This window comes from Canis lupus, chromosome 1, assembly GCF_011100685.1.
Source record: "Canis lupus familiaris isolate Mischka breed German Shepherd chromosome 1, alternate assembly UU_Cfam_GSD_1.0, whole genome shotgun sequence".
Taxonomy (NCBI): domain Eukaryota; kingdom Metazoa; phylum Chordata; class Mammalia; order Carnivora; family Canidae; genus Canis; species Canis lupus.
In genome coordinates this window covers 56,019,647-56,037,253 of record NC_049222.1, presented here as the reverse complement: position 1 = coordinate 56,037,253, position 17,607 = coordinate 56,019,647, and the positions used below count along the sequence as shown (strand labels likewise).

Sequence of the window (17,607 nt, the reverse complement as noted above, 5' to 3'; positions counted from 1 at the left end):
AGGTACGACATGAAGGTACGACATTTGGTTACTTCCCAATTACATGTTCATTCCTGGCCCTGAGGCGCATGCCCGAAGGGGCCAGTTCTACGTTCTGAGCGCTGGCGCAGTAAGGGACGGGACCCCTAGGGCTTTTAGGAAGAGACGGGACAATAGACACAGGAACACACGGATCTCTTGGGAAGGCCTAGACGCGAAGGACTTCTTAAGGTCTTTTCAGGACACCATGTGTCTGACTACTTAAGGGTACGTTAAGAGGAGTGTCTATCCCCGGGTTTAACGGGATGAAAGAGACAGTAAAGACCAACAGAAACCATAAAAAATAAAAGTCAAAACTTTAAAAATGTACAAAAAAAAAGACATAACTGTACTAAAACGGAGTAAATTGGCTTCTGAAAGTAGGTTTTTACAAATTAAAGCATTCATTACTACAGTTCTTTCCTAAAAACTTTAAGATTCCCCAATCACATACTAAGTAAGGCTACATCTGAAGTTTAAAAGACCGGTTTCGATAATGATCATCTCATTGACTAGTTCAAATTCAGGCAGAAAAAGTCTATCAACAGTAGTCTGAGGACAGGAATTTCACAATTTGAAACTGGCTTTAGAAATGCAAACACGATGGAAAACAGACGGTGGCTCTGAACTAAAAGGAAATCCTTGTTTCTTTATAAATTAGTAAAAGAGGAATACAAACTGGGATCCAAATAAAGTGACAATCCTTTTTGGCTGTTTCCTCATTTGGGTGTAAGAATCCTAAGCCCATTAGATTCATATGCTAACCCCTCCCACATAAAAGAAACAGTTCTTGAAAAATCTGGCCTTTTAAATCAACAGACTAGTTTGCTCAAACTATCCTCACAGGAGAAAAACAACCAAATCATCTAATTACGTTGCTTAACAATGATACATAACTAGGGTTTAAATTCCGTGGCTGAATAACAGCACTGATAAGAGGTTTAGAAAAACTTTGAAAAAAGTCTTAAATTTGCTTTTAAGGACGTAAGATTAAACCTTCAAATTATCTGTGAGTTTGGAAAACTGCTATGCCAATTTTACCAACCACAGATGAAGAGTACTTAAAAAGAAACGAACCACTCTACAAAGAGAATACCCTTCCCTCCTTAAACTTTCAACATAGTTTTATTAAAGAATCTGAACATTTCATCATAATTGAGAAATGTCATGATGTCCATCACACCTATAAAAGTGCTACCAAAAAACCCAGGTAATTACTACTGACATCATACACTCACTATAAAAGAGCAAATGCCCTTCAAACCATGAAAAAACTCTAAGAAGGTGGTTGCAAGGGTCCGGGGGAAGGGATTATGAGGACAGACTGCTCAATGGGCACGGGGTTTTACTGTGGAGTGATGGAAATGTTCTGGAACAAGAAGTGGTAGCTGCATAACAGTGTCAATGTATGGAATGCTTACTGAATTAGTCATTCTAAAATGGTTAATTTTACGTTAATGTGAAATTCACCTCAACAAATTATTTTTTTTTTGATTCTACAAAAACCCACAAGTCTCAATACATTGAGACCATTGCAAATTTTAAGGACCTTTACCATGATCATTATTACATTACACATACAGTACCTTCCCTTACTTCTAACATTTGTAGGAAGAATAGAAAAAAGTTCACATTTCTTTTCAACTTGTAAAGCTATGCAATTGTCAATGCTATTTATAGAATTTTCATTTCAGAAAAGACTCTTAAGGTAAAGTCACACATGTAACCAATGGGAAACATTGAGCCAACTGGCTTCACTGGTGTCAGACAACAGGCACACTTACTGACTGGCTCTGCAGGCGGAGGCTTACCTGAATCACCCCCTCCATCATGCTCACCATCTTGTTGACTATTGCAATCACTTTGTGAGTGCGCTCTGTAGGGCTGACGTCGGGTCTGTACTGGCTTGACAATACATACCGACATGCCATATATAATACATATGTAGGTGACAACTTAAAATGGACTGTAGAGCTATTAGTATAGTTTATAATGGCAGATAAAAATGAATCTTCAGCTGTGAAAAGATTTCAAAAAAGAAGAAAAAGAAAAAAAAGAACAAAAAAAAACCATGAAAATCAGATGGAGGAAAATGGAACAAGAAATAATTCACTAACAATGGAATCTGAAATTACTCACAACTTTCCCTGAATTCAATGCTTGCAGGCAGTATCAGCTCAGGCCCAGGAGCATCCTGAGTTCTGGAAGAAGAAAGTGGCCATCTCTTAAAATCAGGTCACGTGGCTAAGAATATCAATAACAATCTATGCAGATTTCGGCAACTATTTTTACAGTCTCCATACAGTTCTTACAAATAATACATGGCCCAGTAACTCGTGTTCACGTGGAAACTACTCAACTATTCAAATGAGCATACTGGGGGCGAGCATATCCCTACTCTTCACAGAGGTCAGTTCTTTGAAGGATCTGCTTTCATCATGAGAACTGATCTGACCACAATTCTCTATTATTCATGAAGATTTCATGCGGAGTAGGGCAACCAGGCTGTCATGCACCTGCTATGGCAATGGCTCAAGTCACAATGAAAAGCCACTGCCAGGACACACAAGAAAAACTAAACCACAGTGAGCCTGACACTTAGCTCTCATACATGGAGGAGAACCAGTTCCTACGAGCCAGACTCTGCCCTGGCTTCTGATGAAGCTCAGAGCAGATGATCACTCACTCCATATTAGCATTTTGTGATGCTCACAGGGAAGCACGCTTTAAAAAGAAGACATCCTACTCACAATTTTTCCCAAAGTCATATCAATTCATTATTTAGCCTGACTTTACAAAAATAAGGTGCTGCTGAGAAATACAAACCAAGAGCAACTATGATTTGGAACACTTCTAAGAATTAGCACTGTCCTCATGTTTATATATATTCAGGTATTCTGGATCAAAGTACTTCAAACATTAGGTATGTTTCAGTTTCTATCAAAGAGTTCTCCAAATAGTGGATCACCCTGCTCTCACTGGTAGGACAAAGGTTCACTGTTCAGTGAAATTCTTCTCTCAGCTACAAACATATACATATGTAGGTATGTGTCCACCAGGGCACAACATAAAATACGATCCTGTGTTGTATACTATGGTCAAACAACAGCTGAAGCCTTTAGTAAAGCACGGGATTTCTAAAACGCGCAGGATAAAGAATTATAAATCCAGTTTAGATCTCCTTACCTTGGATTTATACTATTATCGATGGAGTAGTACATGAACTACTCCTTCATGTAGACAGGTGCTTAGGATTTCAAGCAATTTAATCATCACTCTGAGTTTGCTACTAGCTATGTTTTATATATAAAATATACGTAAGTCACCCCTCACTCCTAACAAATTGGCAAGTGATTAGGTTCCTTAAGAGTTTAAATCTTTACCATTTTAGTTCAGCTCTAACAGAGGACCAGGAAAAGTTTTCCAAAAATCTGTCCTCAAAAAGATTAAGAAAATCAAAACTGACAGCAAAAGTAAAGAAACATGTGTTGTGCCTTCCCACAAACTTAACTGGAAAGCAAAGAGCAGGCCTTGATGATTTACATGGGAATGAAAGCGACTACTGAGGTAATTATCAGCTCAGAGGAACACGGAGCTCAGTGTTCACAGAGAGCTTCAGATCTGGAGGAAGGGACAGTCAACACCTCCGTCGGTGTTTCTGAATGTGTTCGTGATTGAAATGACCGTCATTTTCAACAGGAACACTGCGGTCTACTGATTCTGGACAAATGGTGGCGAACCTGCCAAACCTTTGTGTTTGGAGTCACTGGGACAACCGCTCACTCCCTAAGCTGGCTCCTATAACAACTTGTTCAAGAAAGGAGATGAGAGGGAGAAGAGCCCATCATGGCCACAGACCAGTCACTGGTCCCCAGCAGCGATGCTCCCTCCCACCAGTCCGCCTCCCCAGGCAGTGACTGAGTAGCAAGGAGAAACACAGCAAGGCACCTCAAGCTGTTGTAACTGCCAGAAGGAAAAACAAAAGTCTTCTCATCAAATTATAGGCTTCAATGTCTCTTAGTCAATGATTGAATAATTTGGATTTAACAATTTAGGTATAAAAAGGCTCTTATAAACAATAGAATTTAAATGTCCAATTATGTAAACATATCTCTCTTAACTGCTGTATTTATAGACATCTAAAATTGTAGATAAGCAGTTATTTTCAATTTAGTATCTATGCAATAAACTGGATGAACCATACCAATCATCTGTTTCATCAATTTAACACATCTGGAAAAATAAGGACATTAAAATCTCACCAAAAAAATTAAAAAATGTATCAAGTGATAACTTAAGGTACTCCATTACTAAAAACGATTGTTTTCCTTGACTTAAATCAGTATTTTAAACATGTCTATTAAAACAACTTTGATTTTTATGAATAAACGAATTAAGCATTGCTTATACCCACAATGTCTATGTGAGAAACACAGACTGAAACAGAACTACCATCTGTTGCTATCACTGCTATAGTATCAAGAAGGTAGGACATTGCTACAATTCCAGTAACACCTTTAGTACAATCTTCATTCACAGGATACAGTCAATTCTAACATACAGTGAACCATCGGATGGCTACCTGACCCTGTACTAACATACTACATTACTTATCGACTATTTATATATACTCATTAATTTTGCTTGTCCTAAAAGAATTACCCTAATCAGTTTCTTTCATCTCCCCCATTTCTTGATTTATTCACTTGTTTAAGAGCTATGATACCTTCCTCTCGATCACCTTTTAACAGAGGCACTCTCTTTTGATACCAGTTTACCATTTAGAATATCTTATTCTAGAACATACCACCAAAAACAAGTACGGACTGAGAAAGTAGACTTATTATTACATCTGAAAAAATTCACCTAGCCAACAAAAATCTTGAATAATAACCAAAAGCGCAAGATAAAAACAAGGTAAAAATCTGAGATTCCCACAGGACGCCTGAGTGGCTCAGCAGTTGGGCGCCTGCCTCTGGTTCAGGGCGTGATCCTGGATTCCCAGGTTCGAGTCCCACATCGGGTTCCTCGTATGCAGCCTGCTTCTCCCTCAGCCTGTATCTCTGCCTCTCTCTCTCGGTGGGTCTCTCATGAATAAATAAATAAATAAAGTCTTTTTAAAAAAAATCTGATATTCCCATATAAATCTACAAATTGAATTACTGTGATGAGCGATATTAAAAACTTGTAATACACAGCGCCCTCTACTGGAAGATAGAAAATTAAAGAAATACATCAGCTGCCTGTCACCAAATTGATAAGTGACCTTGGGCCAGTTACCTGTCTCAGTTACCGGATCTGAAAGGGAACAGTTAGAATGGCTTCATCAAATATCTGAAGAGCACCAAAAGAGGAGCACTCCCGGTTCCACTGCTGACAGAGAGTGTGTGATTCAGTACTCGTATTTCCCTACGGCCATCTGAGTGGGTTCAGAGCCCTGCTGGAGAAGCACCTGAACCACATCACGCTGCGGATGAAGCTCATCAGGATCTGGAGCTCATCACCTGTTATTTCAATGTGTGAGGCACTGACATTACTTTGCAACATTTTTTTTTTTTTTTTTTTTACTTTGCAACATTTTTAAGCAATAAGTAGAATTCTCATTAAGGTAACGTGTACTTAAAAATCATAAGAAAAGGAAATCACAAAAGGCAGAAGATCTCGGTTCAAAAAACTTAGGCAAGAACAATGGCAGAGGAGATAAGAGACCCTCCCCCCTCCCACTTCCGCAGGGGGTACGACCCGATAACATGGCACTTTGTAAATTCTAAAAATGCTGCCTCGGTCATGTTTGGCTTTGTATATTTAAATACGTGAGGATTTTGTATACAAATGTGTGAAATGATTAGTTTTACATAAACTAAATATAAAAATTATCAAATATTAAAAACCTAGAAAAACTTCCTCTCTCCGTGTTTTACAGAATAGCACATTTAAAATAGAGACATTTTTAACTGGAAGTCCCTCCTGTGTCAGCTGGGTGGAGGACACCGTGGTACAGGAGGACAACCACTCAGGAAGCGTTCTTTCTTCAGCTCAGTAACATGAACAGAAAATAATCTTTCAAATACCACTAACATCCTAAAAATGTCAGCTAAACGTCAATAGAGTCAATAATCTTTATCCCAAGCCCTTTCCAGGAATACTTTCACATCTTCTGTAATTCAGAAAAGCAGTATATCCTACCTGTTTTCTTGCCTGCGGTAGTCCTGCTGCTGCTCTACTCTCATCATCGGCTTCACCATCCCTCGCTCCGCTGTGCTGGAGGCAGACAATACCCTGTCGCCGTCCAGCCGAGTGGTGCTCTAAGCCAAGGGGAAAACACAGAGCGTTTAAACACACCATGCAAACGAACCAAGCGTACACTTCCTGTGGCAGGTGAGGCTCTGGTGCAAGGCTGCCAGGCAGGGGACGGCAGGAGAGGGATGCAGAGGAGGAGCACAGACCAGAAGAAGGCGCAGCAACACGGAGGATGTCATACCCACAGTGGAATGCCCCAAACACACCATCATTGAAAGAATAATAAAACAGCCAGGGAAAAGTGGTACATATACACCAGGGTTCTGTACACAGTACAGTAACAACAGCGACTACTCCAGAAAGTTCTCTTAAAACAGGAGAGAGCTGAGAGAGTATGTCTAATAAGAAAAGTCAAGGTCTTTGTTTTACTTAAGGAGTTAAATATCTACTCATCACAGTGCAACACCCAGTGAAGAATTTGGTACAGAAACTGGTTTATTTCTTGCCCTTAATCAACAGAGAAAAACACATTTATAGCAGCCCAGGGCAGTACATGTAAGCTCTTCCAAGCAGGGCACATCCCTAACCAACCTACGGCAGACAAAATGGATAAGCTACCTATATCAGTAAGAAAATAATTAGAACAGAATCAATAAAATTATACAAAGAAAATCACTGAAGCAAAAATTTTATGTAAAATTTCTCATTTTATTTGTTTATTGTAGAAATTGAGCTTGATAATAGAAATCATTCTTGTCTTACCAACCAGATAGTAACTCCTGGCTATATTTTTTAGTTTTTCTTATTTTCCATAAATGAGGTTATACAACCTACCCTGTAAAAAAATACTCTATGTTGTAAACATTTTACAATATTTTTATGTTATGGAACTGTAATGGCTGTGTAACATTTTGTTGTCTGTTCACCAAAGTTCATTGAACTAATCTTTGATTACATTGCTTAAAATGTTCACCAGGACAGGGTGTCCTGACAAGCATGCTTGTAAATATATATATTTTTTCACATGCAGTGATTACTTCCATAAATACATTTACAGAAATAAAAATGCTTGGTCAATGGATGGCAACAGACTACAAAAAATTGTTATAAGTGAACAATAAAAAGGCAATGGATAAACTAGGTTATGTTTATGAGCTTACATATTACAAACAAAATAATTTTAGCCTATTTTTGAATAAAACACTTACAAAATCATAACCGAAGGCTAAAGGAAAGTGTGTGCGTGCGTGCAAGTGCACACAGATATTTAATTGAAAGTGTATGAATTAACACACCTGCAACATAAAGAGTTCAGAAAAGGATCCATGAAGATGTTACCAATAGCCAGCTATAAATTGCAGGTGAATGCTTTTCATTTCTGTATGTTTTTTTCTTAATTTACCAAGTTTTCTGTTTTGACTATATACTTTTCTCAATACTAGTTTACACTTCTATAAGAAACTAAATTTTTTAAAAGATTTTATTTCTTTGTTTTAGAAAGAGAGCATGAAAAAGAGTGTGAGCAGCATGCATGGGAGGAGGGACAGAAGGAGAGAGGGGGAGAGAATCCTCTAGAAGATGCCCTGCTAAGCATGAAGCCCGACAAGGGGCTGAACCCCATGTCCTCAAGATCATGACCTGAGCTGAAATCAGGGCTGTACACCCAACTGATGGAGTCACCCGGGTGCTCCTAAGAAACTCAGCTTTTTGTGAAGAAAGTCACATTTGGTTCCAAGAGCATGTGCTCATGCAGTCACTCAACAGCTCTTTACTGCAGCTTTTCCATGCTCTGGGCATGTTCTGAGCACACACAGCACAGCAGTGAATGTGTCAAGTGAGATCCCTGCTTGCACACAGCTCACCTTCCAGTCAGCACACAAGAGAAGTATCAGATAGCAATACAGGCCAGCACAAAGAATTTAAAATAAGGTATAATTATGCTTGGGGGGTCAGGGAAGATTTCTTCAAGGAGCTGATGTGTGAACTGAGGTCTTACTGGGAAGGGGCTGCTGCATGAAAACCAGTGGGAAGAACATTCAAAGAAGAGCAATCATGCCCCACCCTTCCGATGGGAGAGAGGTGTGCGGTCAGTGAACAGACACCAATGTGGCTGGTGCCGGCTAAGCCAAGGGGAAAGGTGAGCCAGGTCGAGGCAGTGGTGCGAGCCAAAGGGAAGAGTGTGTGATATGTGGGATGAAGGGCTGTGAAAGCAGGGCAGTCACAGGATCGAATTTATATTTTCAAAACATCAGGGTATCTGCTGGGAGAAGAGTGACAAGCCAGGGCAGCAGAGGAAAGGCTGCCAAGTCCGAGCCATGCAGATCTCCTGCCTATGGCAGGCCACTCACAGCAGCGATGGAGTAAGGCAGGCACCTGCAGACTATTCCAGACGAAGAGCAAATGGAACTTGCCAACGATGGAATGGAGAGGCTGAGAGAAGGAAGGAACCAGGATAAGCAGTGACCAACCTCTGTGGGGACAACACTGTGGATGAGGATGCCATTTACTAAGATGGGAAAGGATCAGGGAAAGAAAGAAAGATGTTTGAGAAAGAAAATCTAGTCTGTCTTAGCTATGTTCCACTTGAAATACATGTCAGACACCGCCACAGCTACATCCAGCAAGCCTGTGAGGTCTGCAGAGGTCAGGGCCAAAGATAGAGTGGAGAGTCATGAACATAAAGATATATTTTAACTCCCTGACTGCACAAGATTCCCAGGAATATGCATACACAGGAGGGAAGGTGCCCAGGTCAGAAAGCAATGGGAGGAGTCCAGCGGAGGAAGGGGGGAGGAGGTGCCACCCCTAGATGAGCACAAGGAGGAACACCAAGGCGGGAGAGGTCGGGAGAGTGACACCCTGCAGTGGAAATAAAAACATGGCCCAGGTCAGTGGTGCGGACCTCGCTCAGGCAGTGGACCAGGCTATCTGGGTGTGAGCAGAGCTGGTGACAAGCACCGTCCCAATGAGGATGTGGGACTCAAGGGAAGATGATGGAACAACAAGAGGTGGACCACAGAGCGATTCCTCAAGAAAACGTGTGACGAAGAGCAGCAGAACACCGGAGGCAATGGTTGGAGGACTGGCACAGGTGTTTAAGAGCAGGAGGTGCTGAGCCGGTGGGGATGGCTCCTTGGCAGGCCGCACCCGGAGTAGCCCCTTTTCTGAATCTGCACCAAGCCCGTTATCTGGCTTTAGGCAGTGGAAGGTGAAGGAATTGAACCTGGGTGCCAGCTCTGGCCCAAGCCTAAGAAGGCCTGTCAACTCCCTGATTTTGTGAGGCCCCGAAACATCTGGCTGCCCTCAGGGAGAGGACAGGGGGACAGGGAGGCCGGCTGGGCCATGACCCAACATACCGGAAGCCGATGCAGCAACACCAGTGACCACCAGCAAGTCCAACAAGCCAACAGCCTTGGCCAGTCCAAACCACAATGCACAACAGTTAGTAAATAAAACACGTGCTATTTTATTTTAGTCCACTAAGTTCTGGGGTGGTTTGCTATTGAACAATAGATAACCAAAATGAGGACGAAGGTTCCCGGATGATGCAAGATAACAGAGAACTGTGGAAGCAAAGTGCCTGAAAAAGCAAGCTGGCAAAAAAAAAAAAAAGAAAGAAAGAAAGCTGGCAGGTGGATGAGAGCAAAGTCTGCTATCTTCAGAGGTCGCCAGACCCAGAAGAGCTGCTTCAACAGAGGATGAACCTAGGATACACTGCCTGGAGAGAGCACACTTCCCCGGCCTCAGCCCTGCTACGTTACCACTATGAGACACAGCAGCACCAATTAGGACACCCCTCAGTTAGAGACCACTGTGAGGTCTGTGCTCACACTAGTTCTATGAGCATAGGAGCAATAGTGCATCCATAGTGCCTATAACTCTACACAAACAGCCCTGTTGGGTTACGTAAATGACCTACCTTACTTGTTGGTAATGCTGTTCCACTGTGAACATCTCCTCCTAAATCAAATGTTGTCTCTTGAACAATTCTTTCAGGATAAAAAAAAGAAATACATAGAATTAGTAACTCTCAAATGAGAAGACATCCTTTTTCTCAATAACAGAAAAGAGCTAAATATTCCAATTTAAAGATCTTCAAGAAATCACTTTATTTTCACATATAATGTTAGAGAATTAAAAAGCTGTTAAAACTTCTACATTTTTCTTACTGCTATATCCTGAATATTCTCAGGATATTTTTTAAGACTATATTTTAATAACAATAAATTGAAAAAACCATAAAAGGAAAAAGCAAGCTACTTCATCACATAATGGCACACAAACGAAGGGCATATGTCTATGGTGCCAGAGCCCACACACTGACATAGGGAAGGCAACTGTGTCCACAGGAGGGTAAGGCACAGGACCTGAGCTGCCATCCTCACAAATCAATCTGATGATTTTTTTAAAAGCTCATGGATACCACTACTTAAGTTATGATAAAGAAATGGGGAATTTTTATATAATGTTAGTAATCAGATTAAGTTACATTTTAAACAATTTTTTAGAATATCTAAAAATACCAAACTTTTAAACCCATCATTATGAAAAATTCAGAATATAAACAAAATCTCATTTTAAAGAGTCAATAACCTGAAACAAGCTATGGTTCTTTGGCACAATGAGGGTAAATACCACCCATTAATCCTAGTCCAAGGGAAAGACCCCAATAAAAGGAAAAAAAAGAGCCCTAAAACACCTGGAAACCAACAGGATGGGTTAGTGCTTAAATTCCCTGGGCTTCTGCCCAAGATAATAAAAAGAAAATGACAATCTTTTTCTTATTTAAAGACAACACTCTAGTTTCACAGCACTGTGGTAACTTTAAACTTGTACTTAAGCCCAATCTATAGGATGAAATCACAAGTGATATAAAAGTTCAAAATTGTTTTTCGAATTAGAAAACCAGGTACAAATTCCACTTCTATGTCATCACTATGAAAATAAAATCATCTTGTAATGCAAAATAATACAACACTTTAAAAAAAAAAAAGATTTATTTATTTATTCATGAGAGAGAAAGAAAGGCAGACATAGGCAGAGAGAGAGAAGCAGGCTCCATGCAGGGAGCCTGATGTGGGACTCAATCTCCGAACCAGGGATCATGCCCTGAGATAAAGGCAGACGCTCAACCGCTGAGCCACCCAGGTGTCCCGATACCACTTTCAACAGGAAGTTGAGAAAGTAGCAGCTTTTCCTGAGGCTCCATACTTTGTCAGCGATCCTGTCACCAAGATAGTAACAACAGAGAAACTGTTCTCCTGGTCTCTAATGGTTAGAATGGGAAATTTACTTTAGTCATTCTGTCTCTGATAATGAAAAGATAGTTCACCTCCTTGTCATCTATCAAAGCTACACATGCACTGCACCTACCCCTAACTCCATGCTGTTGATGTACACAAATATAACCTGATAAGCCTTCTTGACTCCACTTGTAAAATAACAAATTTACTCAATACCATGCAAAGCTTGTTATTGTTCCCCCAGAGTTAACAAGACATTAAAGTTTAACATGGACACATTTATACTGCACTCTATAGATACATAAATGATTACAAAATGATCTCATTCATGACTCTGAGGACATTATCTAAGAATGACCACTGAGGATAAGAACCATGTCTTGGCCACCTCAGCTCAGAGCACTGTGACATGTGACACTTGTGCTCCAAGAATGCAGGCTAGATGTATACATGAAGAGATGAAGGAGAGCACTGAATGTATCAACAGAAGTCCCATACTGACCATCAACATCAAATTGTGCTACTTTGCTCATACATACACCATTACTAAGGCTTTGAAGACACTGACCGTGAAACCTGCAATTAAGAATACATGCATCAAAAAAAAAAAAAAAGAATAAATGCATCATATATCCCTCAAGGAACTAGGAAAAGAAGAACAAACAAAGCCCAAAGTTACTAGAAGGAAGGAAATGAAATCAGAAATGAAAAGAGAAGACTTTACAACTGATAACCAAAAATAAAACCACATATCAGACCACTATAAACAACAGTTTGCCAACAAACTGGACAACCTAGAAAAAACAGATGAAGTCCTAGAAACACACAAACTATCTGGACTGAACCATGATGAGATAGAGAATCTGAATAGACAGATTAATCCTCCCAACAAACCGAAGTCCAGGACCAGATGGCTTTACTGGTGACTTCCACCAAATGTTCAAAGAAGAATGGTTACCAATCCTTCTCAAAGTCTCCAAAAACTAGAAGAGGAGGGATCTTTTACAAACTAATTTTACGAGACCAGCATTACTCTGATACCAAAACCAGAAAAGGGCACCAGAAAAGAGAATTACAGGCTAATATCCCTGAAGAACATACACACAAAAATCTTCAACAAAATATTAGCAAACCAAATTCAACATTACATTAAAGGGATCACACACCATGATCAAGTGGGATTTATTCCAGGGATGCAAGGATGGTTCAACATCCACCCATCAATCAATGTGATGTACCATATTAACAAAAGAAAAGATGAAGATCACAGGATCAACTTAACAGATGCAGAGAAAGCATTTGACAAAATCCAATATCCAATTATGGTAAGAACTCTCAACAAAGCAAGTATAGAGGGAATGTATCTCAATGAAATAAAGGCCATATGTGACATGGCCACAGCTACATCATACTCAATGATGACGAGCTGAAGGCTTTCTTCTAAGATCGGGAGGAGCAACACAAGGATGCCCATTCTCATCATTTTTATCCAACATGGTACTGGATGAGTTAACAGAGCCATTAGGCAAGAGAAAGAAATAAGAGGCATCCACATTGGAAAGGTAGAAACAAATCTGTCACTATTTGCAGATAACATGGTATTACCTATAGAAAACCCTAAGGACTCTATCAAAAATATATATATTAGTTACGGAGTGTTATATATATATATTTATATAAAAATTACATAAATAAGTATATATATACATAAACATACATACACATATATATAAAATGGAGTATTTCAGCCATAAGAAAGAAGGGAAGTTTACCATTTACAAAGCGTGGATGGACCTGGAGAGCAATGTGCTCAGTGAAATAAGCCAGACAGAGAAAGGCAAATACTATATTATCTCATATGCAGAATCTAAAAAAAAAAAAGAAAAAAAAAAAAAGAAATCTAAGCTCATAGACACTTAGATGTTCTAAGTGAGAACAGATTGGTCGTTGCCAAAGGCAGGGGTAGCAACTGGGTAAAGTGGGTCAAAAGGTAAAAAATTCCAGTTATAGAATAAATATAAGTCATGGGGATGTGATGTATGGCATGGAAACTACAGTTAATAATACTGTATTGCATATCTGAAAGTTGCTAAGAGAGTTAATCTTGCAAGTTTTCATCACAAGAAAAAAAAATGTACCAATGTATGGTGATGGATAGTAACTGGACTTATTATGGTGATCATTTAAAATATATATATATATATATAACATATCACAAACACAGCTGTGAAAAACACCCATGGATTATCTACCTAGACATGTGTGTAACAGTCTGATGACAGAACAAAATCAGTATTTAAAAAAAAAAAAAAAGAAAAGAAAGTTCTAATTTATGTATGTACATGTAAGTACTGGCATATTCAACCACTACACAGTTTTTACTAGATTTGTAGGGAAAAGATGTTAACAATAATAAACCTAAAATTTCATTGCACACTCCTGTAAAAGAAAACTAAGCTATGTTCTTAATAAGATACTGCTTTTGAAAAAAAAAAAAAAAAAGATTCTGCTTTTGGCCAGAGAAGATGAGAAAAGACACCTGGAGGCCTCCAAAGCAGGTGCAATTATGGCAAGACAACTAGGGAGCGACCTCGCCGAGCAGAACTGGACGGCTGTAGTGATGGGACAGGCAAAGTCTGATAGGCACAGCAACTCCTACCATCAAAATAAATCTGATTTAGGAATCAGGAATGAAGCATGATTGGGAATAACCATAGGCATCGCTGTAAACATGCAGAAGGCCAGAAGGAACCGATTTCTTTGACCGAACATCATACAGCTAAGTGGCACGTAAGACTCTCAGACAGATACCCCTCACCCTGTCCTGTCTGGTGCTGAAAGAGAGACATGGGCCTGAAGAATAGAGGAGGGTCAGAATGGAAAACATCTGAATAGGACTGTTGGCTGAAGCAAAGGGGCCACAGAGGTCACAACGAGGGGCAGGAAATGTGGACATGGCTTGTAAGTAAATACAACCTTAAGAATGGAATATAAAACACACAGTCCTCCCAGACACAAAGCGGGAAGGATGAGTTTAGATACACATTCTGTTTAAAGCTGAAAGTCAGACAGAAACGGGCTTTCTTGAGAAGTCAAGGCCCATGACAGTGTTCCTTGGGAACCAAGGGATGGGTCCTTGGCCAAACCATGGAGCTGGAGGTGAGCGGCCGGGAACAGAAGGTCTCACCCAGCCTGTGACATTTCCCACATCCCCTGTTGCCCACCAGACGGTGTGTGATGATCCATAAAGTATCATCCTACAGAAGGATATTAAGCATTCCTTGTACTAGCTGCCTTCTATCCTCTTCCTGGGCCAGGATTCAAGATGGACACAGAATGAACTAATAACCCACCAGGAAGGATCGAGGCAGAGTTTACAATGCCGGGAAACTGGCAAAAGACCAAAGGAAGAAACTGCAAATTTTTGCCTGCCCCAGAGTATCAGTTCTGGGAGGCTAACGAAAGTGAGGTCACAGCACAGAACAGTGGGACAGGCAGCAGCCTGAAGACCACCCACATGTGGCATCCGCAGGGCTTGGGGCAGAGGGCTTCCACTTAGCAGACTCTGTGGACCCTTCAAGAGCCTGCAGGAAGGGCCATGGGAGCTGTTGCCCCAAGACTATGCCCCAGCAGCCTGCAAGACGGGTGATAATGGAGCCACGCAGCATATTCCTTTAAAAATCACCATTACTGGGCAGCCCAGGTGGCTCAGCAGTTTAGCGCCACCTTCAGCCCAGGCGCGATCCTGGAGACCCACATTGGGCTCCCTGCATGGAGCCTGTTCCTCCCTCTGTCTGTGTCTCTGCCTCTCTCTCTCTCATAAATAAAATTTAAAAAAAAATAAAAAAATAAAAAACAATAATAATCACCATTACCATAAAGGAAGTCCTACTCCCTCCCCCATCAATGTTTTCCCAGGTCCTCAGTGAGGACTGTTGTTTTCTGGTCACACTGCCAGTCCTCACAAAGGCGCTAGGTGGAGCTAAAATATTCTAAATTCCTTAAAGAGCTCAGCGTGTCTCATCACTACTAACAAGAAAAAAAAAAAAACAACAAAAATTTAGCTACATGGGATTGTTCCATAATATATCACAGTTCCTCATAAAAGAATAAACTATTGACTAAAAAAACAAGATTTGAAACCAACTTAAAAACCAGCTACAACTGCCAATTTTGCGATGAAGTCAAGACCTGGAAGTTTCTTCTTCCCTCTGCAACCAACCCAGATCAACAAGAACAACAAACCCCACCATGAATTCCTAAAAATGAAACCACCTGTAACGTATGCCTAATTCAGACTCTGCTACACATCATCGAACCAGCGTAAACTCTTAGAGCAATTACCCAGGCTTATGTCTGGGACCCTTGGCGGTCAGGCTTCCATCCACAGATCGCTTTGCCAGAGCGTGGTCCTGGCTGGGATCCACAAACTTGAACACGTGTGACGCCCCAAACTGCACTTTCATCCCGCTCTGTAGCATGGTTGTCTCCGAGATGCGCTGTCCTTCCACGTAAGTCTCAGCATCCATGCTTCTCGGCGTTACAGTGACAACTCCATCCATGTTTGTGAGGTCGCAGTGGTGGGGCTGAATTCCTGATCCGAACAGCTAAAATAAAATCAAAGAAGCTTCCATCATAAAGGACACAGTATTGAAAAACAATCTTAGGGGCGCCTGGGAGGCTCCGCTGGTTAAGGAGCTGACTCCTCATCTCAGCTTGGGTCTTGATCTCAAGCTCATGAGTTCAAGCCCTGGACTGGGCTCCAAACTGAGTGTGGAGCTTTCGTAAAAGCAAAGAAGCCAGTATTTCAAAACAGTGAGTTCTTCTTTTATTATATAAATATAAGATAAACTGGCTTTCTGATACTTAAGTGGATTCTCCTCCTACAGTATAAAAACAAACACACACTATCAAAATAGTGTCAAAGTAATTGAACACATTATGTTTGGCATCCAGTAACTTGTTTAAGACACCCTGTAAGTTTGAATCGAAAAGTACATGGTCATCTTAAACATTTATGAGATAGTCAAGAATAAATCTGTACAGATCATTAGGATCACAAATTCTATTTATGCATTTTACTGCTGTGCTGAAAGAAGGGATGCCAGAACTAAAAATGACACTGAACAACCTGACCCATCATTCATAGCTGGGATAGGACAGCACAGGGGAAGGGCGGTTTGCCGAAGTGAGCTGAGATGGGTCAGGTAATGAACCTGGCCTTCCTCCTTTAAAGAACATGCTATGCTGTTTTAACAAAATACCTGAGAACCACATTGGCTAACACTGTGACTACAGTTCAGGGAATGCCCACTGCTACGGGCATCAGACCCGGTGGCAGGCTACCTCCTCCATCCCTGAAAAAGACCCATGGAGTTATCACCACCTTCTGGAGAAAAGCCAAGTCTCGGAAGAACCCCACAACCAGGCCAAGTTTCCAAGGTGGAGAGTGGACATAATTTCACAGGCTGCTCTGTTCATGCTGAAGCAAAGGAAAGCGGCCGAAAGTACACAGTTATTTATATTAAAATGCAGACTTTCACTCAGCATGATACCCTCCAGTTCCATCCACGTTGAAGCAAATGGTGGGTATTTTTGTCCATTCCTGCACTTGCTACTGTGCGGCAGGCCCTATACCGGGTGCCCTCACCTACCCAAATGTAAGAACTACAAAATGCGTGAGAGCTACAGCACGCCTGCGCACCTGGATGGAGTTCTCATCAAACTTTTCCGTCCCAACCTCAGTAACGCTCAACTGAAGGCGGTAAAGCTTGGGCTTATCTCTGGAGTCAGAGCCATCTGCAGAGAGAAGAACAGAGCTTCATTTGCCAAGTCTGATGTTCTCATCACGTTATTTGAACAAACCAACAAAGCAAGCGAACAAAAGCTTATCTTAGAAATGATATAACAGTTCCCAATTCTCAGGGTTTCATTTCAAAGAGTTCTCCAAACTTAAATCATGCAATTTAACTAACTGAATATAGAAAATTCAAATTAAGACACAGACACGTCAGCTTCTGTTTAATACAATTTAAGGGGCTAACATCATCATCCATAACCAACATTCTTCTTATCACATAAAAAGAAATTTCTCCACCATGCAGCC

General features: G+C 40.7%; 1 protein-coding gene across 19 annotated transcripts in view; it reads right to left on the bottom strand.

Moving 5' to 3' along the window:
- The window catches only part of AFDN (afadin, adherens junction formation factor), a 137,473-nt gene that overhangs the window by 50,977 nt on the left and 68,889 nt on the right, over positions 1 to 17,607 (bottom strand). For all 19 annotated transcript variants that reach the window (XM_038526552.1, XM_038526556.1, XM_038526553.1 and 16 more), the window contains 6 exons: positions 17,206 to 17,300; positions 15,846 to 16,108; positions 10,178 to 10,247; positions 6,205 to 6,323; positions 2,158 to 2,219; positions 1,830 to 2,035 (listed from right to left, as the gene is read on the bottom strand). In XM_038526552.1, coding sequence (XP_038382480.1) covers positions 1,830 to 2,035; positions 2,158 to 2,219; positions 6,205 to 6,323; positions 10,178 to 10,247; positions 15,846 to 16,108; positions 17,206 to 17,300 — 815 coding nt within the window. The remainder of the gene's footprint in view (positions 1 to 1,829; positions 2,036 to 2,157; positions 2,220 to 6,204; positions 6,324 to 10,177; positions 10,248 to 15,845; positions 16,109 to 17,205; positions 17,301 to 17,607) is intronic.